Source organism: Etheostoma cragini, chromosome 23, assembly GCF_013103735.1.
Source record: "Etheostoma cragini isolate CJK2018 chromosome 23, CSU_Ecrag_1.0, whole genome shotgun sequence".
NCBI classification, from domain to species: domain Eukaryota; kingdom Metazoa; phylum Chordata; class Actinopteri; order Perciformes; family Percidae; genus Etheostoma; species Etheostoma cragini.
In genome coordinates this window covers 17353225-17377791 of record NC_048429.1, presented here as the reverse complement: position 1 = coordinate 17377791, position 24567 = coordinate 17353225, and the positions used below count along the sequence as shown (strand labels likewise).

Here is a 24567-nt window from a genome sequence, read left to right as displayed (position 1 = left end):
AATAGTCATTAGTTGCAGCCTTAAATCTCTTATTAATGATCATTAATGAAATACTGAAAAAAATCCATCACAAATCAAAGCTGTCTGTTTTTCTTCAGATTACAAATCCACACATTGGAGGAACTAGAACCAGAGAATGATTGGCATTTCTGCCTAATTAATAAACGACTAAATCCATTCTTGAGTCAGTTAAACACTGTATTTCCAGGGGAAATCTGTTAATTGCAAAGATTTATAATAGTGAATGGTTGCAAACTGATTAGAATTTGCGGTGCAAACTGAAGCACCTCCACACAAACTGCATGTGTATGTCAAGCCCCGGGCATGCTGACTACAATGTGTGCACAAAAATAAATAATGACAGCAAGAAGTGCAGTTCCTCAGATGTTTTGTGATCAGTCTAAACATCCTGGACACGCATTGCTCACACTGTGGATGCATACGTCTGTACAAATGAACGCAGACTAAGATTCTCTTTAACTAAGGATATTGTGTGAAACCATTTGAAAGTGTCGTGAATGTTGTGTGGATGGATCAAGAGTTATATTTGTTTTATTAATATATAACACTAGATACTGACACAGCTAAATGACAAATTTCGCATTCTGAAATTTATTTTTGTTAGGACGTTCACACGGCTTAGATCTCGCGAGAGTTTGGTCCAGAGACAGAAAAAGGTCTGAAACAAAGTCCGTCTGGAAATTTTTTCATTTTGTTCTGGACATATTTGGCTTTTGTAAATGGGTCTAATATTTACTTTGTTGACTACCGGAATAAAGGATCCACAACCCACTCAGGACCTGCCGGAAACCACTCTGAGTTGGGGCGTCCAGGCACTGCACAGGCAGTCCCGCGGTTAACCGTGCATACATAAAGCAAAGGGAAACGTGCTTCTGAAAGCATTTACACACAGTAAGTCCTGGGAGCAGCCCAGTACACCTGCTGACCCCAGACTCATCCTGCTGTTGTGTGGCAGTTAGCCACTTAGCCATGCTCTTCACACACTTTGACTGTATTCCAAGGCTTGTACATTTAACTCAGGTTACCAAGACAACTGGAGAAATGCCCTCTATGCTTATTGATGTGTGACAGAGAGCCAGGGAGAGAGAAAAATGGCATTTTTAAAAAGGGTGCACTACTGTTTTTTACTTGTTTGCTATTTCAGGATGTAGGAAGGTGCACTATACCTCCTGAAGCACGTCCAGCTGTTTACTGTGGGTGCAGGGGAAATGGTTGGGTCTTTGTAAATTCTAATGTGGTCTAGACCTCCTCTATTTGTAAAGCGTCGTGAGATAAATCCTGTCATGATTTGACACTATAAATAAAATTGAGATGAGGAAATCAATTTCCATGTTTTAAGGGAAAACGGGTAAAATCCAACAGCTTCCACTGCACTGAAGTTTGAGACATTATGTAACAGGGACATCTGTCCCATCATGTGTTGACTCAGTATGAGACATGTACTAAACAGTATACAGTATGTACTATAGGTAAGCTGGCATGAGACTTAGAAGCCCATGATTTCTCTGTAATGGAGTGTTTTAGCTTTTATACAGTTATTCTTTACTATTATTCTGGTGTGTGTGTGTGTGTGTTACTACATTTAGATTGAAGTAATAGTAAGTCATTTAAAATGTATCAGAAGGGTTCACGCTCTTCAACGGCCGCAATAAGATTCTTGGCCGTTGGTCAAATTTTTTTGAGAGTCTCCTCAACCCCACCACCAACTCTGTCAACTCACATATTGTGAATAATCTCCCAGACGTGCTACCAACTGTGCACCTGGACACCCCACCACTTTATTCAGAACTCCGGCAAGCTATTCCAGGACTGATAAACAACAAAAGCGGTGGACCCGATAGAATCCCTGCAGAGATTTTTAAACACGGAGGATACATCCTCATGTGTCTCATGCACCTCCTGATCCAAAACATCTTGGAACATGAGACCCGGCCACAGGACTGGAAGGAACATCGTTTCTGCTTTCTCACAAGCAGAAAGGAGCGTGTGGCAACAGCCGCAGTGTATCTCTCCTCTCCATCACAGGGATAGTCCAGGCCAAGATCATGCTCAGCAGATTGGTTGAGCACATCTTGGAAGCTGTGCTTCTGGAAATGAAGTGTGGCTTCAAGAGGACTAGATCCATGACAGACATGGATTTTGTCTTGAGGCAGCTGATGGAGAAGAGGCGAGAACATCACAAATACCTTTACGTAGCCTTCATCCACCTCAGCAAAGCTGTTGACACCATCAACCGTGAGCTGCTCTGGAAACACCTCTCCAAACTTGGGTAACCACCCAAGTTTCTCAGCATCCTTCAGCAGCTGCATGCTGGGATGAAAGCCAGAGTGTGATGGGAGAACTCCAGTCAGCTTTTCGAGGTAAACGTTGGGGTGAAGCAAGGTTGTGTCTTGGCTCCGGTGCTCACCTCCTGATCTTATCTTTGATTTTTATCTTTCCAGATAAAAAAAGCCTCATCATCTTTTGGACGCCTACGCTGCAGGTTTTTTTGTGTTTGTTTGGATTTGTGTATGCTTTTAGTAAAACGCATGTACACAATTAAGCAAAAACTAACCAAGGGAGAGTCCGCTGAGCATCTTTGCCCTTTACAAGCAATGTGTTCCTAACTTGTTGGCGGCCAGCTGGATGAACAGCTCCGGGCTTGAACTTTAAAAAAATTCACTTTGAAAGTATGTGAACACTGCTCACAGCCTGACCATAAAGATCAGATTTGTCCGTTATGGCTGAAAAAGGCCATTTCAAATTCTTGATTAAACTAGGCTATATTGTAACAAGATTATACCCGTGAAGCTAGATGTGATCACATTAGCATTTGCTAGTTAGCATGAAACATAATGGGAATGTCAAGCCCAATGCACAATGTCAAAAGCTTTGGACAAACTGTAATTTGGACCTAATGATGGCGCCTGGGTTTCCATTATCCGGTAATTAACTAACTTGCTGTAAAAATTTGTTGAAGTCTGACACATTTAAATCTCTTCAACCATAATGTCCGGTTATAAATAGTTTGAGATGTCATCACTGTGGTGAAAGCGCTCCACAGTTAAGGCTTACATTTCCAAAGAGCCTGCAAAGTCCTCATCAAACCCAACATGTTCTACAGCTGCAGCTTCATATTAAAAGGATTTGATCACAAGCTGACTTTTAGTAGTGTTTCTCGTCAGTGAATGCTACTGTTCATCAAAAATTCATTTTGGTCTTTTCAATTTGATATGTTACAGGGAGTAATGGAAGAGCCAGGAGCAGCCACAGCAGCTGCACAGCGAGGGAAACCAGCTGCCTTGACTTTGGCCAACACATTCTCAGGTGTCACGTTTGTCATTGACGCTAAAAGTTTCCTTTGGCGTCAGTATTTCATGACTTGGAAGTGAGAAAGTGGTTACTTTGGTTGGTCGTAATCTCATGCTGTGCACAGCATCAAATCAGATTACAGATGCTCACAGTGAAATGGGAAAAGAGCCAGTTCTGTTTAGGTCCATTAAGACTTGGAGAGCTGAACTATTTCCCCATACATGTAAGAACAGAGCAGCAACGATGACATAGAAGCGTTATGCGCGACAAAGTGGAGCTGGGTAGGAGGTGGGTTGCATCAATGCAGCAGCGAGGAGTTAGGAGCAACTAAAGCAGCTTTAAGTAGCCATTTAGCAGCAAGGGGAGTTGACCAGCTGATGCAGATCAGCTTCTGAAGCTCAGCTGATTTGACCATATTATTGGCCATAGCGGTTAGCAGCATTCATTAGGCCTACACATATTTTTTGTGTTTGCGAAAAAAGTTTAGTCTGTTTTTAAGTTGTTTTATTTTACCTGAGACTATGTTGGCCTACAGCTGAAAGAAATTCTTAGTGTTTACGCCTTATAGTCCTCATTAAGAGCCCGGCGGTTCTAGTGTTAGACGACAGATCCGAAAAGCCCAGTCTGCTAGCGAGAAAAATATGGTGCATGAAGATCTCCGGCCATGCATGGAGATAGACAGATGGGGGGGGGGGGCGGTGTATTTTAATGACTGGCTCTTCTAATTTCACAGTTTCTGTGTTGGTAAAAAAGGATTTTCTCATACATCTTTAACTTTTTATCTTTTAAATCAAAACAAGTGATTTAAAAGTTTCATGGTGAGCTTTGCATTGGCTATATTTTAAAGACTATAGCAGAAAGTCTTTAGCAGTATATATTTTATGCAGGATAGAACAACTCAGTATTCATGTATTTTTTTAGATGTTACATTAAATGTACTTTTTCTACTGGATAATCCTCTTCAGGCCTATAAAACAGTCAAATGCCATGACAGTGCCTTGGAGGATGTGCCTTGGAGGATGTGCTTGGAGGATGTGCTTTGAGAAGTCAAAACACTTGTCGTGTATGGAGGGGAACGCTTTCTAACCTCTGATGTTCTACCATCTCCCTAAAGCCTGAAGCAATGTTGTGGCATAGCTGCACACATATTCTGTTTCTGGTGGTGAGTCCTTTACTCTGTAAGACTTTCTAGTAAAAGTTTGTTAGAGGACATTCAACAAAATGGATTTTCATAGCTTCGGTCCCAACAGAGATGATTACCAGCTGCTGAAATGCACACCTGCAGCAAACAAGAGCAAAGGATATGCAACAGAATACATTGGCCAGCTTGGGAGGAAGGACGACATGAGAACTGGTTTTGTGCGTGAGACAGAAACAAATGGGCAGAAAGCAGACTTGTGCAGTGAAATTAGAGTTCAGCACAAGTGCGGGGAGCGGTCTTTGTGGCTTTGTGTGTGTACTAGAGACTGCACGATATTTTGTTTCACCGTCTACATCGCGATGTGCAACAGCCACATTACATTCAATTACATTCAATTTATCACACCGTTGTGTGAGCTCTCCATCTGCTGGCCAGTTTTGGTTCCTACCCTCACCTATGGTCATTAAGGCTGGGTCATGACCCAAAGAACCACATCCAGGGCACAAGCAGCTAAAATGGGTTTCCTCAGGAGGGGGGGCTGGCGTCTCCCTTAGAGATAGGGTGAGAAACTAAGTCATCCGAGAGGAACTCGGAGTAGAGCCGCTGCTCCTTTGCATCGGAAGGAGCCGGTTGAGGTGGTTCGGGCATCTGGTAAGGATGCCTCCTGGGTGCCTCCCCAGGGAGGTGTTCCAGGCACTTCCAGCTGGGAGGAGGCCTTGGGGATACCCAGGACTGGTTGGAGGCACGTCCAGCTGGGAGGAGGCCTCTAGTAAGACCCAGGACTAGGTGGAGAGATTATATATGGCCTGGGAACACCTCAGGATCCCCCAGTCGGAGCTGGTTAATGTGGCTCGGTAAAGGGAAGTTTGGGGTCCCCTGCTGGAGCTGTTCCCCCCGCAACCCGATACCGGATAGGCGGATGAAGATTGATTGATGGATGGATGGATGGATGGATGGATGGACTTAAATATCAAATACTTTGAGACTTTTACTCAAGTGATTGTTATGATGATTTTGTTCCTCCTTATTTGGTATTTTGGTTCTGTCTTATCTCCTTGTGCTTGTGTCCTAGTTTCCTCCCCTGTCTTGTGTTGCAGTTTCTGTATTGTGTTTCCCTTGAGTGTCTGTATGTTCTGTTTCCTGTTTTATTCTGATAGTCTGGGTCTCTGTCTCATCCTGTTGAGTTTTACTACCAGCCTTGTGTTTTCCCTCTGTGATTGTCATCCTTCACCTGTTGCTTGTTTGCTCGTTACCTCCTGTATTTGACCTCTGTGTTCCCTTTGTCTCTTGTCAGATCCTTTTGTGTGTGCGTTCCCGTCGGAATTATCCACATTTGTACCTTTTCTAGTGGCCTGTATTCCCCCGTGAGTTTTTCCCTGCCTCTGTGCTCTGGTTTTGTACTCCGGTTTTTGTCTTACCTTTTTTTCTTGGACCTTTTGAATTTTGGACTTTGTTGTTTGTACTCTTTGGATCCCTGTGTTAGTGTGGACATTCTAATTTTTTGTGTAAAATAAACTCCTGTGAAACTCTCTCCTGCATGTCTACCCATCTCTGCGTTTGGGTCCTACCTTCCCTCACCTTCACAGTAATATTCTAAAACAGGGCTGTTCAATTAAAATTCTAAGAGGTCCAGTTAGAGAAGATTTTGTCAAACAAAGGTCCGCAACATCACAATGACCAACTTGTGTTATCATTCAGTACCACAGCATAATAGTTGCATGAAAATATGTAAGTAACTTTTATTTTGACAGTAGTTTGTTGACTAGGATTCTAGAAACTACTGTCAAAATAAAAGTATAATTCAATAATATTATAACAATATTTATTTTCAGTTTATATATTGAACTGTAGGGATCATAAGTACTAAGTACTCTAATAATAAATTATCAATTTAAATAAAATAAAGGCTGCAGGTAAATTATAAATACATAAAACACAACAGAGAAAATGTGCATCTTAAAATAAAGTGCTACATTTCATAAAAATAAAATAACTATAGTCTGAGTTTCCCTTTTAAATTTTAGTTTAACTAAACCTACTACAACTACCTTTCACAACTACCTTTCACATCTTAAGTTTGAAGAAATGGTATAATCTCAACAGCTTTAATACCTCCTTTTCTCTTACTTTCCCTTTTATGTCCCATTTCCCCACTTTATCTTCCTTAGTGAGAAAAGTGAACCCTTGTTGTGCTGCCAGGATTTTAAATCTGGGCTGGAAAGGTATCGGGGCCATTCTCATGCACATTTGTAGGTGCTCATCGGTGAGCCTGGATGTTTTTTTATATTTACCCAAAATCCAGGCAACTTTAAGGGAACATTCATTAGCACGTTGTTGAGCAGTGATTGAATGCTTTAGGATTCTGCTGGAACGATCATATTAGGCTTTTATTTCGTTTATTTTCTGTGCCCTCGGTTCCGATGTCAGTGGGTATATTTGGTCAAAAGATTTTTGCTTTGTCTCATAGTGGCGCTTCACATTGCTGCTTTTAATAATTGCGAGAGTCTCTGAACATATCAGACATACCGGTTTTGAACTGCCCGCGGGAAGAATGAACATGTAAGAATCTGTCCATTCTTGATTGAAAGCTCTGGTTTCGCGGTCCACTTTTCGCGGTCCACTTAAAAAGTTATCTGTCTTTCGTTTCGTCTCTCCCTGTGTGTGCCTATCTCACTCTTGCTCGAGTTGCACAGATATGACTGGCTTAACCACATCAGATGACATAATTTACAATGCATGCTATTGGCTGTGAGTTTCCAGGGCCGTGCCAGAGTGCTAAACCAGTACCAAAAATGCCGGAAAAGCTACGCAGGTTAAAATATAAACGATCCAAAAGTCAATAATTCTCAATAATGTATTGACTTTGATCCGGTTCCGGACAATCCGGTGGCTAGGTCCGGATCCGGACCATGGTCCGCCTATTAGTGACCTCTGTTCTAAAAGGTGACTTTAACTTCTACCAAAGTCAATTTCTGGCAAGATACTTCCTTTTACTCAAGATTTGCTTTCAAGTATTTTATATTTATATAAGACTGCTGCGTACACAGATCACAAGCCGCTTTTTTTTTTTTTTTTTTGCACAGATGCAAAACTCCAAGCAGAGACTCAAGTGGTGGCCATTGCTTGTGCAGAATTTTAAATTGGAGATTGGTCACACGCAAGCAAAATACCCTTTTTCTTTCTCGTTTCTTCTTGTTCCTAATTATAACTTTTTGGGGGGGATTAGGACAAGGAGGTGAGGTGTCGCAGACCTGGCTGTATTTCCTAACCTCAGTCTAGTTTTTCTCCTTTGTTTTGTGTAAGTGTATGAACGGTTCCTACAAGGATCTTTGAGTGATAAAACTAGCCTACAGCCACGACGTTCCCCTTCTGGGATCACTCTGGTGCCAAATGTCCCTCTTTTCAGCTGGATGTCCGTTAACATTTCCATGGTAACAGCAAGCTCCACCAATCAGGGATGTTGCTGCACGCTTAGGATTGTGGGTAGTGTAGTAATTCTCTATGACACTGTGAAAACAAAGCTGATTTCATACAGACTTGTGGCCTCTACAGGAGCAAACACCTTTGTTTTAAAACCTCACGGCTGGGGGATTAACTGGAATTGTTTGGTCTTTGTAAATTATAGTGTGTGGTCTAGATCTACTAAAGTGTCTTGAGATAACTCTTATGATTTGCCACTATACATTAAATTGTATGGAATCGAATCGTGGTCAGTCACTATCCTCACGGAGCATTCATACCAAAAGAAGTGATCTGGTGATTTTCTGCAGGGCTGTGGCGGGGGGAGAGTTGTCAGACTTTCTGTTGTGTTCTTAAATCCTCCAATGTAGCATAAGTAGACTTTATATATTCACAATTACGGTTTAAGTCAGTCAAGTTCGACGTTTCTAAGCTCACTTGAAGGCAGCTTCATTCCAACGGAGAGAGAGAAAGAATGGAGAGGAGCAAGAAATACAGTAGCAAGTGCTTTGTTGTTGCAGGAAACAGTCAGCTGTCGCAAAGAAGCAGTGATGTTTCCTGTAGGGGACTCTCAAACTACCTTCGAACGGACTGACAATATCTGATCTCCAAAAGATGAGTCGGTCTCATCTTTTTGCCGCAGACCAGCTGCATTTTTTTGAGTGGCCCCCCTTGACGCACTATCCCCATTCCCCCCCAAAAAAGAATGGAAAGACCGGACCGTCTGACAGCTGACGCAGGCTTTGTGAATGAGGCCTTATGGAGATAATAAATGGGATTTTCACTGTTGGGCTCTATAGGACTCTCTGTCTGACTGGCTGAGTTCAGCCTGACGAGTGCACACTGCTGATTGGTCCATTCCCAACATCCTGCCTGGGTTTCCAGCAGTCTGACAGCAGCACATTGGTTCTGTCCTTGGCCTTGACCCTTTGCTTTGCTTGTTAGATCTGCTTACTGCACTCCTGTAACACACTCCTATAACACAACGAGTGCATGGGAGTACTGTGGTCGCTACGGAAACCAAAACATCTAAATTTTGAATTGATAGTTGAATTAAAAACCAAATTTTCCAAATGTCTAGAATACAAAATTTCATTAGAATCATAATTTCTAAAAGCATTCCAAGTTGGAACCGGTTCTCGATGTCCGGTCCTACATCCTCCAGTGTATTGGCAGCTGCTGCTGCTATTTAGCAGCCAATAACTCCACTTTAACTACATACATATTCACAGCTGTGTGAATCAAAAACCAACAACAACATCTGACACTTCCTTTGTGTTGCTTGGCAACAAGGCAGAATAGGCTTGCGTGTAAGAAAGGATCCATGACTGCATGCTGATGCCATCCCGGGGATGTCAGCTGGTCTGAGAGCAGCAAGTTGGCAGCTCCACACAGGGAGACAGGAAGAACATGGGCAAGGATTACATTACTCTTCATCAGTCTGTGCGATGCTTAAAATGCTGGAGGCAGAACGTTGTAGAACAGGAGTGTCAAAGTCAACTTCTCTAGGGGCCACACTGGAAAAAGAGGGCCCGACATGTTAATTGAGTGTGCCGAGAATGTCAGACAGAGTGAAAAAAACCACGTATGGAACAAAAAAGCACCATAAATGTTGGAAAAAGTAATCCAGAAGCAGCTTGGGGTTCAGTGTCTTGCTCAAGGGCGCATTCACATGTGGCAGGAGGAGCCATGGAGCTGAATCAGACAAATAGAGCAAATAGTAAAATAGATCAATCTCCTCCAAGAGGTTGTCTATCCACTTCTCTCTTTGTTATTGTCTACCCTCTTTTCTCTATCCCCCCCACAGCGCTCCATCTCTTTAGTATTAATCAAAGTTGAAGAAAACACTTTCCTCAATTTGTTTCATTTATACTATAAAATGAGCTTTTCTTCATCTCCTCCCTGCTCGCCTGCAGTTTTCTCCTCCTCTTCACTTTAGATTTGGGGTGTGTGTGTGTGTGTGTTTGTGCGTGTGTGTGTGTGTCTGTGTGTGTGTGTGTGTTTCCCAGCATGCCACACTCCCAGCCCCTGCTCTCCAGTAGCATCCTTGGAGATTTGTGCCAAAGCCGAGGCAGCAATACGTTTTAACTGGCCCCCCTACCATGAGAGGAAGGATCTGAGACAAAAATTCCTCTGCACACAACACGTTTGAGGGCGCCGAGGACCTCGCAAACACCTCCCGCCTCAACAGGCTCACGTGACCTCTTTAGTCTTTCATTGCATGTAACAACGCATTATATAATAACAATAATAACATCAGCATTATGTAGTAAGGATCGACCCATGCTGGTTTTACAGGGCCAATACCAATTATAAGAAAGAAATGCAACTTATACTTTGGAACAAATATGCTTTTTCAGCGAAAATGAAAGTCCTTAAATCAATATTAAGATTTTGGAATGCTACAAACTCAAACACAAACCTTTGTTTAAAGGCTTTAAGCCAGTATTTTATAAATGAGAAACTAAGTAAGAAAGTCAAATAGTGTCAGACACACCTTATAATTCATTCACTTTATCGTTTATCAGGCAAATAGTCTGTATCCAAGACGTTCCACTTCTGGAATTTCTCCGGTGCCGCGGGAAATCAGAATCAGAATCAGCTTTATTTCCCAGGTATGAGGACACATACGAGGAATTTTACTCTGGATCGCATTGCTCACAATGCGCTTACTCATACAAAACAAACAACAAAACTAACACTATATACATTCAGAAACACAACAGAAACAATATAGACAGGGTGAGGCAATAGTCGATGGAAGAATGCAAAGTATGCAGGAGGAAATTATAATTATGATAGTTATTATTTTAATTATGAAGCATTGTGCAAAGGATGCTGGAATAAATAGTATGTTATTATATAAGTATAATATTACAATACGAAAAGCTCTGAAATAGAGAATGAGAATTATAAATAATAAGTGGAACAGAGTGATTTGAGACAGTGTTGCTAGGTTATTGCACAGGAGGATCTTGCACTGTGATTACACCGGATGCTAATGTCCGTCCCCGTCCTTTGTCTCTGTGTTGGTGTTCTAACCTCTGGTGGATTTCTGAGGACTGGTCCTCAGATTTCTGCAGGGTAAATCCAGACAGCTAGCTAGACTATCTGTACAATCTGAGTTTTCCGTTGATGACTATTTTGCAAAACACAGATTTCCGTAAACACATTACTGTGATGAAGCTAATGCATCTGCGTCTGTTTCATGCTTCTGGCCATCTATAAAATTAACACGAGGAGCAAAGATGTTTACAGATCCACCTTCTTCTTTCTCAGTACACAGGGAAATATGTTTTATTTATGAGACATTTTCTCTTGTTTGCGATAATGCTGAGAATCCACCTGAGCTCATTGTCGTGTTTGAACTCTTTTTTTTTGTAGATTTGCCAGAGTCGGAAAGCTAATCATTCCATTTTACACTTGTTGTGTTTTTCTGGTCTCTATTCCCAGATCAGTAATGCATTCTGCCTTCACTTCACATGTCACAGTGTAGTTAGGCGAACACTTGGACACAGTTGGAGCCCAATCATGAAGATTTCCCATGTCACTTTCTTTGGGATTTACACAAAAAGTCAAAGCCTGCCCCTGCACTTGTTCTCTTGGGAACCAGAGGGTTTCTGGTAGGGCTGGGCAAGATTTCAATATTATATCGATATTGCGATTAGAGACTAGATATCATCTTAGAGTTTGGATATTGTACTATGGTGATATGATATAAGTGTCTTTTCCTGGTTTTAAACGCTGCACTACAGTAAAGTGATGTCGTTTTCTGAACTTACAACAGTTGTAACTGTTCTATTATTTGCCTTAACGCCCTCTCATTATATCCACATTACTGATGATTACTTATCTTAAATCTAAGTGTGAAGATATTTTGCAAAGCACCAGTTGTCAACACTGCAATATCGTCACATTGTCGATTTTGAAGTATTTGGTCAGGAATATCGTGGTTCAAGCCATACAAACCAAAGTATGGTGGTGGACAAGGTGGCTGGAGAGGTGCCAGTTCACCTCCTGGGCACCGTCAAGGTAAACTTGAGCAAGGCACCGAACCCCCAACTGCTCGGGGTGCCTTTCCATGGGCAGCCACCCCACTCTGACATTTCTCCATTAGTGCATGTATGGGTACTGAGCATGTGTGTGTAGTTCAGGCCTGTGTGTAATAACAACATTGTAATTTCCCCATGCAGGATTTTAATACATTATAAATTATTTTTATTTATAAGTAGCATTTATTCAATTACTCTTATCTACTTAGAGAAACAAGCTCTTATGGAAGCCTAAGGACGTTTTTTCCTTGTCTGAGCCAAAACAAAGCCATGCCTTACAGCTTGTGGAAAGTTGATCTCATGCTGGCTTCGCCATGTTTTCTTTCCTCCAGTGAATTACATGTGGCTAAGACATACCTCAACACATGTAAGAGACACAAAGAACATGGCCAGATGTTTTCTGTAATGTGATTTGATACAGCAGCATCCTGGCACAGCTGAATACTGTTTTGTACTCTTTCCTTGCAGTTAATGCTAGCATCTGCACTGATGATGGCTAACCAGGCTTGTGTGTGTGTGATGTGCATTGGAAAAAAAGTAGAGCACTCTATTTGTGAAGCATCGTACGTGTCCCGGAGGGCGCTTTTCTACATGAGTAAAGAGCTCAACGCTTATGTGCTGTATTTCCTCTTGTCACACAGACACACACACACACACACACACACACACACACACACACACACACACACTCACACACACACACACACAAGGACAGACATGGCCACTGTAGCACTGTAATGTAAAATGACACATTGTGAGATATGTCAGAGAGGAGGCGCAGCCTGTGTCCTGCAGTCTGAAATATCATCTGAGTGCTTCACCTACCTTCTGAGACACACACACACACACACACACACACACACACACACACACACACACACACACACAATATCATAATCCTACTCCCTTTTACAGCTGCTCCCACACCTTTGGCTCATCTGTATATGTTCGAACCAGAGTCTGATCCTGAAACACAGGCAAAAGAACCCAAACCAGCTTTGCAACTTAGACTGGAGCAAAAAGTTTCAGAGCGGTACGTTACATAATAATTATACCCTGTCTCCTGGACATGGCGACACAACTATCTGAACTCTTGGGGCCCCCACTCCAACTAGCTTTTTTTGAGGGCGTGCCATGCTAGCTGCTAGGCCAGCATTATAACGTGTGTTACAAATTTATGCACGTTGGTCTCTGAAGTAAAGGCTGGACTACAGTAAAGCTGTTTGGAGAATTTGGTTAACAGTGTTTTCTGTTGGAGATGGTAAGTCCCTTTGGGGTGGACTTTGGGTTTTTTCACTTTTTAAACCTATAACATGCACAAAAAAATATGTAACATAAATGTATAAGATGAAACCCCCCAAAACTTAATGTGATCACTTTAAGTTCTTCTAATGATCGACGAGTTCACACACACACACACACACACACACACACACACACACACACACACACACACACACACACACACACACACACACACACACACACACACACACACACACACACACACACACACACACAGTAGTTCTGATACCTGACCAAAATCCAATGGGTCCTGACAAAGTATCAGGTTAGGAGTTCAGGCCATTCTCCTGGTCCGATTTGGTTTTCTTTATTTTCAAATGTAATTTATTCTAGGGGAAACGGAGCTTTTTACACACACAGTTTCCAGGAGTTGGGGAATACTACGGCCTTAGTAGCAGGGTAAAGAGGGCAGAGCTTTGGGCAATGTCAGCGGCATTTCTGGCTTTACCGACTGAAAACAAACTTTAAATGAAGAGCCGGGTGCATCAGAATTTAAAATCATTCTTCTCAGCTACAAAGGTTTTCATGGTCAGGCACCATCTTTTCTTAAAGACAAGACTGCTGGGGGACTTCCCATGATGCACTGATCACCTCTCTTTTCCTCAATCTCTCCATCTGTATGCAACCTCATCCCATTAATGCATGTTACTAACTCGACTTCTTCCCTTTCCCAGAGTCTTGTGTTCTCTCGCCCCCGTAGTCTTGTGCTCTCTCGCCCCTCTCCTCTCTCCTCCTATCACTTCCAGCAGGTGTTTCTGGCTCTGGAGCTGTAGTTGGAGTCACCTGCTGCCTCCATGTTGCTGCTCAACACCCTCTGCTACAATTCTCTATGTCTCTCTCTGTCTGTATGTCTGTCTCTATCTCGTTGTCTCTCTCTCTGTCTCTTTCCCTCACCCCCAACCGATCGAGGCAGATGCCCACCCAGCCTGAGCCCTGGTTCTGCTCGAGGTTTCTGCCTCTTAAAGGAAGTTTTTCCTTGCCTCTGTGGTCTAGTGCTTGCTCTTGGTGGGAACTGTTGGGTTTCTGTAAATAACATCCCAGAGTCCAATCTAGACCTGCTCTTTATGGAAAGCACAATGAGATAACTGTTGTTGTTATTTAGCGCTATATAAATAAAATTGAATTGAATTGAATTGAATTGAATCAACATCTTTTCAACACCTGGAATGCATCTATGGCTGGGCGATACAGAGAAAATCAGATATCACGGTATTCATTCATAAATCGGTATTGATATTGTAGGGTACTTCCACAAAGAAATTACAATGAGATTTTGGATAAATGACCATGAATAATGTAGTGAACAGTTTCAAGTGAAATTAGAGAGAAAAAATAAATAATGGTTTTCCAGCTACAGTATATAATGACTGTGTTAACATGCATGCACAAAGTGGTGTGATGCCAAAACTAATCTTCAATTCTTCAAATGATATTGCCTCAAAATGTCTACCAGCAGATTTTCTGAGAAAATTGAGGTAGTATGTGGTTGCTATTATCAATTTAGACCACGCAATTGTATATCTCGATGTCTCAATATGTGATTTCATCACAATATGAATTCATTCAAAGAAGATAATCATATTGAATTCTTGCTCAGCCCTAAATGCATCTCAAACATCCTGTGGAAGGGATTTGAACTACAAGAATTCATTCATGTGAGAGATCATAAACGTAATCTGAAGTAATTCAGCTGAATCCTCTTCCTGGCTGAGCAGACTGGCAGGAGGAGAGGGGCGGAGAAAAAGACATTTCACAGTGTCAATTGAAGGTGAGGCTGATGGCGTTGGAGCAAGCTGAGCAGCGCTGAAAATTACATTTGGAGAGAGCTACAGAAGATAAATAGGAATCAGAAAGAGAGGAGCGCAAGATGTAGGAGGAAGCACAAATATTCTCTCTAACCGTGTCACAGAGGTGAATCTGCTAACAGCAGGTGGGAGGCGGCAGAAAGACAGGCAGAAAGACAGGCAGTGGATGAATGTGTGGCTGCTCCCCGTTTGACGTCTCTGCATGGGTGTGTGTGCTCACTCATCGGCTGTCAGTGTGAGAATGACGTGGCGTAAACGAATCCCTCTACATCTCAATGTCTCTCCTCCCTTCCACAGAATGGTTTGTACGCTGCACAAAATGTCTCGGATGTCTCCGATCACCATCAGTGGCCAATGTGTGAACAGTCAGCTCTTGCCGTCTGGCTTCTGCTTCCCCTGCCTTCTACATGGCCAACAGACCCGTGGAGCTCTGCATGGCAGCCCCACGTCATCTCTGGATATTGGCCTGAGCCACAACCTGAAATCTCCATCAGGCTGCTGAGAGAGGGGCAGCTGGGGTTCAAGTCTTTAGGAGAATACATTTCATTTTGCATTATGATCAATATTTGATATGACAACTGCCTCCTAAAAAGCCTCCTGTAGCTCGACCAAGTTTCATACAGCCTATGAGTTTGACGGAATAGTCTTCACTCAAGTTAGGCTAGTTTGTCCGCCAAGTCCACCGCAGAGTCAAGCTCTTACCCGCTTCACAGATGTTTTTACATTTCTTAACTTTCAGTGCAAAGCCTTAATACATGTGTCATGGCCTACCGAAGGTTTTTGTTACTGGAAACGCAACATTCAGGAAAATGCATCACTGTTCATGGGCACTTATCTGTGTACAGCACTAACGCAGAGAAATGGGAAGGTAACCTTGCTTCTTATGACCTCATAAGATTCCAGATCGACCAATCTGAGCTTTCATCTGCTCAAAGGCAGAGCACGATACCCAGGGCTCAGTTTACACATATCACCATTTCTAGTCAGTGGGGGACCACAGGCAGGCTGGGGGAACTCATATTAATGTTAAAAAAACTCATAAAGGGAAATTGTCATGCCCTGGGACCTTTATGGAACTCAGGTCATGAAATAAACAAAGTAGCAAAGTTTCAGCTAAGCTAAATAAGACGTTTCATGTTGGCAGAATACATTATGACATAAATAATATAATTTGACATGATAGCAGAATGACTATTAGAGGAATATCCCCTGCTCATGTCTTGTTTCATCACACAGAGACAGAGGTGCTGTAGACACTAATGCCACATGCTAATTTAAGCTTTGTTCGTCACACCACATGTTATTTTATGCAGTAGCCTATAGTGTTTGACTTTTACACTGTTATCCTCTGGCTGTCTTGCACTTTTAAAATACTCTGAGTGGAGTTCATATATACAGTACAGTACAGAAGAGTGTCAGCGTGATGTATGACATCATTATCTTCCTGTCAGGAAATGCACACTGGCAGCGGGTCACTTTGGATCCATCATCAAGGCTTTATTTACTTTGCTTTGCATTTTCAAACCACTGAACTCACATCCCATCCTCTCTGTACACTGAACAGCTCTTTTCAAAACAGATATATTTCACAGATTCATTTATTTATATGGTTTAATTGAGTCTTTCTATTTATGATTCTTGACCTGTACAGTAGCCAACTTGTTATACTTTCTTGTATGTTAAAACCTTCTTGGCAATAAATATTTTTTCTGATTCAGATTGTTCACTAAATACAACATTTCACTTGATGACCTAACTATCTGAGTGGGTAGGCTTTGAGGTGTGATCAAGCTGCTGGCTATTTTTCAGTGTGTATCTGTTAGAAAGGGTGCTGGGTGAATAAACTCACAACATTTTTCCACCCTATAAAGTGTCAACATTCTGTCACTGTATCTCTGAGGTACCTTCATACCTCTCTGACACATTGGAAGCAACACATGAAAATGCTTAAGGAAGCTTAGAACTACTGTGTTATACTGTGTTGGAATAGGTTTAGCAAGGTGTGCCTATAGCAAAGGTATATACTATAGATATAGCTGCAATCTGTTTGGATTTAAATTAGTAGTCAAAATCTCAGATGTTGAAATGTGAATCCATTTTATTACATAGGATATCCTGGAGACAAATACAGAGTCAACCTAACACGGCTCTCCCCCAAATTTGTCTGACTCTCTGACTCTTGGACCCCCAGTATTATCTCACAAAAGGGTGGGGTCTTTAGACCACAGTGATGTGTGTGTGTGCCTATTCGTTATCTTTTCAGTTGGAATGTGACTGAAGGTTTATGACCCTCAGTTCAGGAAAAAAATCAGTGGGGGTAAAAGGCTGAAACCAGACTCAGGAAGCATCCCTAACAATCAATTCTACTTCTGACACATTTAGGAGAGCTGGATTTTAACAAAATATACTAGAACATCTTATATTATAAAACATAAGTATTGCAAAACAACTTAATGTAACAAACAACAAACAACAAACTATATACTTATAACAACAAATTCAATCCACTTCCCTAGTTTTTTTCCATCAGTTTTTATTGCTAAATGTAGTTTCTCATTGAAATCTATCTATGTTCTACGGAGCCCCATGGGGATCATTGAGAAAAGAAATGATGGTTGAACTTTTGAAAGATCTTTTAAAGTTTTTGCAAGGTGTTGCAAAAGTCTGTTATGCATTTTAAAAACTAACTTTCTAACAAGGTGGTTCTGTTGTGGGTTGGGGTTTTTGTTTGGGGTTGTTTTCCCGTTTGGCCTTCCCTGTGTTTTTGTCCCGGCTTTCTCCCTGGTCTGGTGTCTTAGATTCTGTCTTATGATTCCCTGTGTGTTTGTTGTGCATTCTGCTTTATTTTGGTAGTCAGTTTCCTGTCTTGTCCTGTCTTGTATAGTCTAGCTTTACTTTGTTTGTCCGATTGTCCAGCCCCGCCCTAATGTGATTCACCTGATGTCTCATCTGTTCCCTATTACCTCGTTACCTCATGTATTTAACCCCAGTGTTTCCTTTGCCTCTTGGTAGATCCTTTTGTTCTCCAGCGTGTCGTCACCTCTTCTCTGTTCCAGCGCCAGTAAGCCTTCCCCGTGATATTTTTGCCTGTTTACCTTCCCGTGTGAGTTTCCAGCCCTTGTGCTTCGGTTTTTGGTTTTTCCCCTGGCTCCTTGTGTTTTGATGTTTTTGGGATCTGTTGCTGCCTTGTCTTCCCCAATAAAACCCTTTTGCCTTCCTACCTGCTACACTGCGTTTGGGTCCTCCTTCCGCCCCCATCACAACAGGTTAGGGGCCTTAATAACCCAGAGCATGGTCAAGTGATGTAGCAAGATCTTGCAAAGTTCAACCACTATTTCTTTGTCCCCTAGGGCGCTCCGTAATGTTCGTCGGTTCTGGGAAGAAACATTTTTGCAACTTTCCATATAAACACAGATTAGATGCATTTTGTTAGCATTCCCCAACTCTTTGAATGGCGCATCAGAACTCTTTGACAGCACTTCTGTGCCAAAAAACGAATGGGATATGCTCTTTTTGAATGCTAAGTTAATAAGCATTGTTTAAGCTTTGATGAAATAGAGACGTGTTATTTGAGGCAGTCAGTTGAGGCATATATAAATTGCACCTCTGAGGTGTTAAAATCACCAACGTCTTGGGAATGGATTTGAAGTAACTTATTACACACTAATAACACTGAGAAGCTTAATTTGTTATGCCCTGCAGCATGTTGCACTAGCTGAATGTGACCATGTGTAAAGTCATTATAAAACCACCTCTGTTCACTGCACCATCACAACACACAACTAAACTCAGCTACGGCAGACATGCAGCAGCTCCATCTTTGCTTTAAATTGATGTCTTTGCTATGCTACTGACTACTGAATTGATTAAACCAAAGCAAATCTGTGAGTTAAAGAGTTATTTCATGTTGCTGTCATTCAATGGTTGCGATGACTGCAGAGACTGATTCTGGGTTTGCAAGATGGACTACATCTGTGTCCCAACAGGTAACACTTTGGACAACATCTTTGTCCCGAAAGGTAACACTACAGGACACATCTGTGTCCCAACAGGTAACGCTACAGACAACATCTGTTTCCCAACAAGTAACGCTGCGGACAACATCTGTGTCCCAACAGGTAACACTACAGACAACATCTGTGTCCCAACAGGTAACGCTATGGACAACATCTGTGTCCCAACAGGTAACGGTACGGAGAACATCTGTGTCCCAACAGGTAACGCTACGGACAACATCTGTGTCCCAACAGGTAACGCTACGGACAACATCTGTGTCCCAACAGGTAACGCTATGGAGAACATCTGTGTCCCAACAGGTAACGCTATGGAGAACATCTGTGTCCCAACAGGTAAGGCTACAGACAACATCTGTGTCCCAACAGGTAACGCTACAGACAACATCTGTGTCCCAACAGGTAACGCTACAGACAACATCAGTGTCCAAACAGGTAACTCTACGGACAGCATCTGTGTCTCAACAGGTAACACTATGGACAGCAGTGTGTCCGAGCAATTGACAGATATAAACATGTCTTGAATTAACGTTTAGGCGTGCTACATGTACATGTGGCACAGGCCCTACTGGATGGGGTAGGGGCGCCCCGTTACATTTAGTGCTAACCCCCACTGACACTTTGACACCGTGCACTGCTGCTGTTGTAGAATGTATAACGTCCACATATGGAACAATGTCTTTGGCCACTGAGTCACATCCCACAGCTTCAATGTCCGTTCTTTATTGTTGGTTTGTTTGACTTAGTGGTTCGGAATACGGGGTCCGGGGACCCCCAGGGGTCCCAGAGGGGGTTCCATGGGTCAACAGAACAAAGGGGAATCATTTATTTTTACTATATTTAGAGCTGCACGACATGAGAAAAATATAAATTTGCGATTATTTTGACTGATATTGTACTTGTGACATGATTCACGATATTGGAGAGAATGATCATTTTTGTGCCGTTATTGTCCTTTTCATTGAAAGGTATTCAAATGAAAGATATTAAAATGATTATGGTGTGATTTCCGCGCGGATCTGTACTATACGAAGATGTTTTCTTCAGTCTCCAGGATATTTGTAGGTCGGGACGTCTATTCGACAATGATACATTTTCGTGCTTTAACAAATACCATTGCATGTACGTTGGTGTATTGATAATTGTATTTCTATTTTTAGATTATTTTACTCGTTGTCTAATGATTGCGTTATATGTTTTTATTAAATCACTTGTGACACTTTGAATTATTCCATTGGATCTCAGATAACTACAGTTCTTCTTAGTTCAAAATAAACGTGTGCCATGTAGGAATACTGCCAAATCCTTTCCTTTCTTTTCAATTTCCGGTTACACAAAGCTTTCTAGTTCTGTCAGTGTGTTGGACAGACATGGACCTTGACAACAAGTAACTGTGTGCATAGTTTTGGAGTGAGAAACAGATAAGCTGCATGTTGTGTGGCAATACACGACCCGAGACAATCACTGTCAAAATGACTCCCACCCTGAAGGCTCCCTACAGCAGATCCACACGGATGAAAGCATGTCGGATCTGCAGAATCAAGCCTACGGTCCACAGCACACTGTGTCCTGCAGCTCCTGTACTGGGGGGGAATATTAAGCAGTCGTCAACTAAATGAGAATATCAGTCAGGATGCGTTCGGGGTTCGCCGTGACTGGAGGGCGGGAAGTTTACACCTGCCCCTGCTTTCTGTCAAACACATACACACACACACACACACACATATACAGACAGACAGACACACACACATACAGTCAAACAGCAACCAAAGACATTTTGGAAGAATGCAGCAATGATGCCTGTGCTGCTGCAGGCATCACAGAGGCTGCCGCTCGCCTGCACACGCATGGTGATATAATGCAGCCCATCGAGGAGCTGCTGGGGTTGGGGTACAGATGAAAGGTTATTATACTGCACATTGGTGTGTGTGTTTGTGTGTTTGTGTGTGTGTGTGTGTGCTTCTAAATGGGAAGAAGAGGAAAAAGCTCCCTATCTGAACATGTAGAAAAAATGATGTAATAAATTCTCTTGAGTTGTGGTACGCCCAAAATTGATTTAACTAGTGATCATGTTTTATCTTAATCATAGATAGATTGTTAGATAGATAGAAAGATAGATAGATAGATAGATAGATAGATAGACAGATAGATAGATAGATAGTAGTGGATAATGTTTGACAACAAAGGAGAGTGTGTGAAATAAAAAAAGATGATGTCTGGTTCTGCTGCATTGATTTGAACCCTTTTTTTGTTTTTTCAAAAAAACTAGAAGCATGCTGCATAATGATTGGCTCACTGACTCTGGCATTTTTTGATACAATTCGGTCTGTGCCTAAAATGTATAGAATTTGTTAGCCAGCCCTAGTCATTAGTTTTAGTTACTGGTCGGTCCAGTACATACGTGGAGCTGCACATGGAAACAGCACGGCTGGAGAATGAGTGGAGATAGAGAGAGACGGAGGAGGACGAGAAGGAGAGATGTGCTATCTGCTGAGAAAAATAGATAGAAACAGAGAGGACGCTGTGCCGTGCCTGCTACAAGCGCTCCCACTTCAGCCTGTTGTTGTCATGGTTACCCATCTCCACACATACTATTTGCACACACACACACACACACACATACACAGGAAGCAGCCAGGAGAACCAGAGATGGAGAGATGAATAAAGGAAACAGAAAGTATTCTCCATTGATGGAGGGAGCGGAGGAAGAAAAGAAAAAGTGCCAGGGCCAATCCACTCGCTCATCCATCTCCCCATCCGTCCATCAAGCCAGTCTCCAGTCAGCCCATCAAATCATAGACAATCAAAGAACATCAAACAAGGGGACGGACACACACACACACGCACACACACACAAAAGTACACACTATCTAAGGAACTGTACACAGCTCTTGTTGATTTAAATAAGTGATGGGGGACCTTGAGATGGGAGAGTAGAGAGGCAGCGTGACATTCAGAAGGCGTAGACCGACAGCCAGAGATGGATTATGTCACAGCAGCTCTAGTTCATGACTAATGCAATAAATAAACTGGGAAGAATATCCCTTTAGTTCCAGGCCGAGGCCACAAACTTCAAACAGGCACGCACGCACACACGCGCACACACACACACACACACACACACACACACACACACACACACACACACACACACACACCAAGCAGCAGCACGCTGCTACACAACTGTGAGTTGACTGCAACAAACAGACACTACTTTCCCCCCCCAGCATGCACCTGGGAAGGAAGCCATTACAGTCCTAAAACACAAGACATGCAGCCTCGGCTGAAAGCAAACAGGAAGCAGGAAGGTACATTCATAAATGTCTTACCTGGTGAGGAGTGACGCAGTCGTACATCAGGAGGACATGGAGACAAAAGACACAGATACAATTGGTTAGCCGCTGTTTAGCAGAGGTACTGAACAGAGCAGACATTATAGCGTCAATATTCCTGTACATCATCTCAGCCTTCATCCCAAAGCCTGAAATTCAGAAAAATTCAGAAATAAGTAGTAGTTGATACAATGTATTTGAAAAAAAAATTCCCCCCAAAAAACATCAGCAGAAAACAAATATTTAAAAAGGGGTACAATATCTGAAAAAGGTTTGAGAACAACTGCTCTGCGATGGTGGAATGTAACTACCGGTAAGTACATTTACTCCAGTACTGTACTTCAGACCAAATGTTGAGGTACTTGTACTTTACTTGAGTCTTTTCTTTTCGTGCCACTTTTTACTTCTACTCTGCTACATCTCAGAGAGAAATATTCTACTTTTGACTCCACTCCATTCATCTGACAGCTTTAATTACTAGTTACTTCACACATTCGGATTTCTGCACACTAAACAAATGTAGTTTATAAAATCTGATGTTTTATAATAAAGTAGCCTAGCAACAATACATAGGCCTACAAGTCCAGCTGAGATGATGAGACCAATAAACAAACAACTGTTTGGATCCTTTACACTTTATACAATGGGAGGATTGTTCTTTACTTTCCCTTTTAGGGAGAAACCTCTGACTTTAACTAGATTTTCCTGATGATACTTACAGTCTTTGACATAAGTAACATTTCAATTTGCAGGATTTTTACTGTGTGGTATTAGTAACATCTGAATACTTCTTCCACCACTGCTGCTCTACAGTGTATTATGTGCCCTGGGATTGTGCCAGCTCCACTTTGACTGGACCTGGAAGTAGAAGCCAGTAGAGCGCTGTGGCCCTCTTGTGGCCACACACCAACAATACTGAACAACAATAGATTGTTCCAGGAGCTCCCAAATACTTCAATGCTCACTTGACCCTTAAAACAGAGGCATGGTCATAACAGACCAGCGTCAGTCTGCAGAGGAAGAGGGTCAAACCTTTATTTAATCATTATTTAATCATGTGTCCAGGGTTTCTCCCAAATAAATTGTTGTTTTTCCAACGAGGGGCTAGTCACTGATGTAAACAATGTAGAGCCCAGTAGTTTCTGTGATTACAAAATCCAGAAAGGAGATCTCAAAACTGAGACTTTTTATCTGATTGATTCCACAGGGCCCTACATAAAGTCAGTGCTAAAAGATAACTAGAGTCTCCGACAGAGACAGTTTTGATGGGAGCCAACTACTAAAGCACTGTCTTTACTGTAGCCTCAATGAGCAATATTAACGTGATATTCTATCCACCATATGCATACTGAACTAAAATGCAGCAATTAAAACATTGTATGCTAAATAACAGACCTAGAAAAGACAAGATCAATTGTGTAGCCCAACATTTATGCCCCACTGTAACTGTAAAAACTTCTAAAACAAAAATAATTCCCATTGGCTTAGTTCTGGTGGGGAGGCTTAATAAAAGAACAACTGAAGACAGGAGGGAACAAAACTGCAGAGGAACAAAGCAGAAAGAGCAAGTCACGCGCTGAAAAGGTCCAAAGAATGAAAGTAGGTCTGCAGATGTGAGTGTGATGTGTTACAACACACACAGATAGTGACTCAGCAGCATCCCCTGATAATATACAATGCAGGGGGGCATCTACCAGGCAGTGAAATAATAAGGCTACATCTATTTATATAAATGTATTATTCTTTATCATTTTAACTGATCCAAGTGGGGAAATTAAAATTTACACTCTGTTTGTTAGAAATCACTATGCACACATAATCAGGACCTACTCGTACACAAGTAGAGAGATGTCAGAGCGAGTGGGCTTCCAGTGCTAATACTGTGCCCTGGTCAATAGCACCTTGGCAGTGCCCAGGAGGTGAACTGTACATTGGTCCGTACTGGGACTTGAACCAGCGACCCTCCCTTTTAAGCGTTTGAGATTTGGAGCCCCCTACAACACGCCCGATCTACATGCCCCCTACAACACGCCCCCTACAACACATCCCATCCAACACACCCCATCACCACGCCCATTCAACATGCCTTATTCAACACGCCCCCTACAACATGCCCCATCCAACACGCCCCATCAACATGCCCCCTAC

The 24567-nt window shown here is 42.2% G+C and overlaps 1 protein-coding gene across 1 annotated transcript in view; it reads right to left on the bottom strand.

Moving 5' to 3' along the window:
- The window catches only part of LOC117939089 (pleckstrin homology domain-containing family A member 5-like), a 236663-nt gene that overhangs the window by 127785 nt on the left and 84311 nt on the right, over positions 1–24567 (bottom strand). The window contains exon 4 of the mRNA XM_034864135.1: positions 16819–16825. Within this exon, the coding sequence (XP_034720026.1) occupies positions 16819–16825 (7 nt within the window). The remainder of the gene's footprint in view (positions 1–16818; positions 16826–24567) is intronic.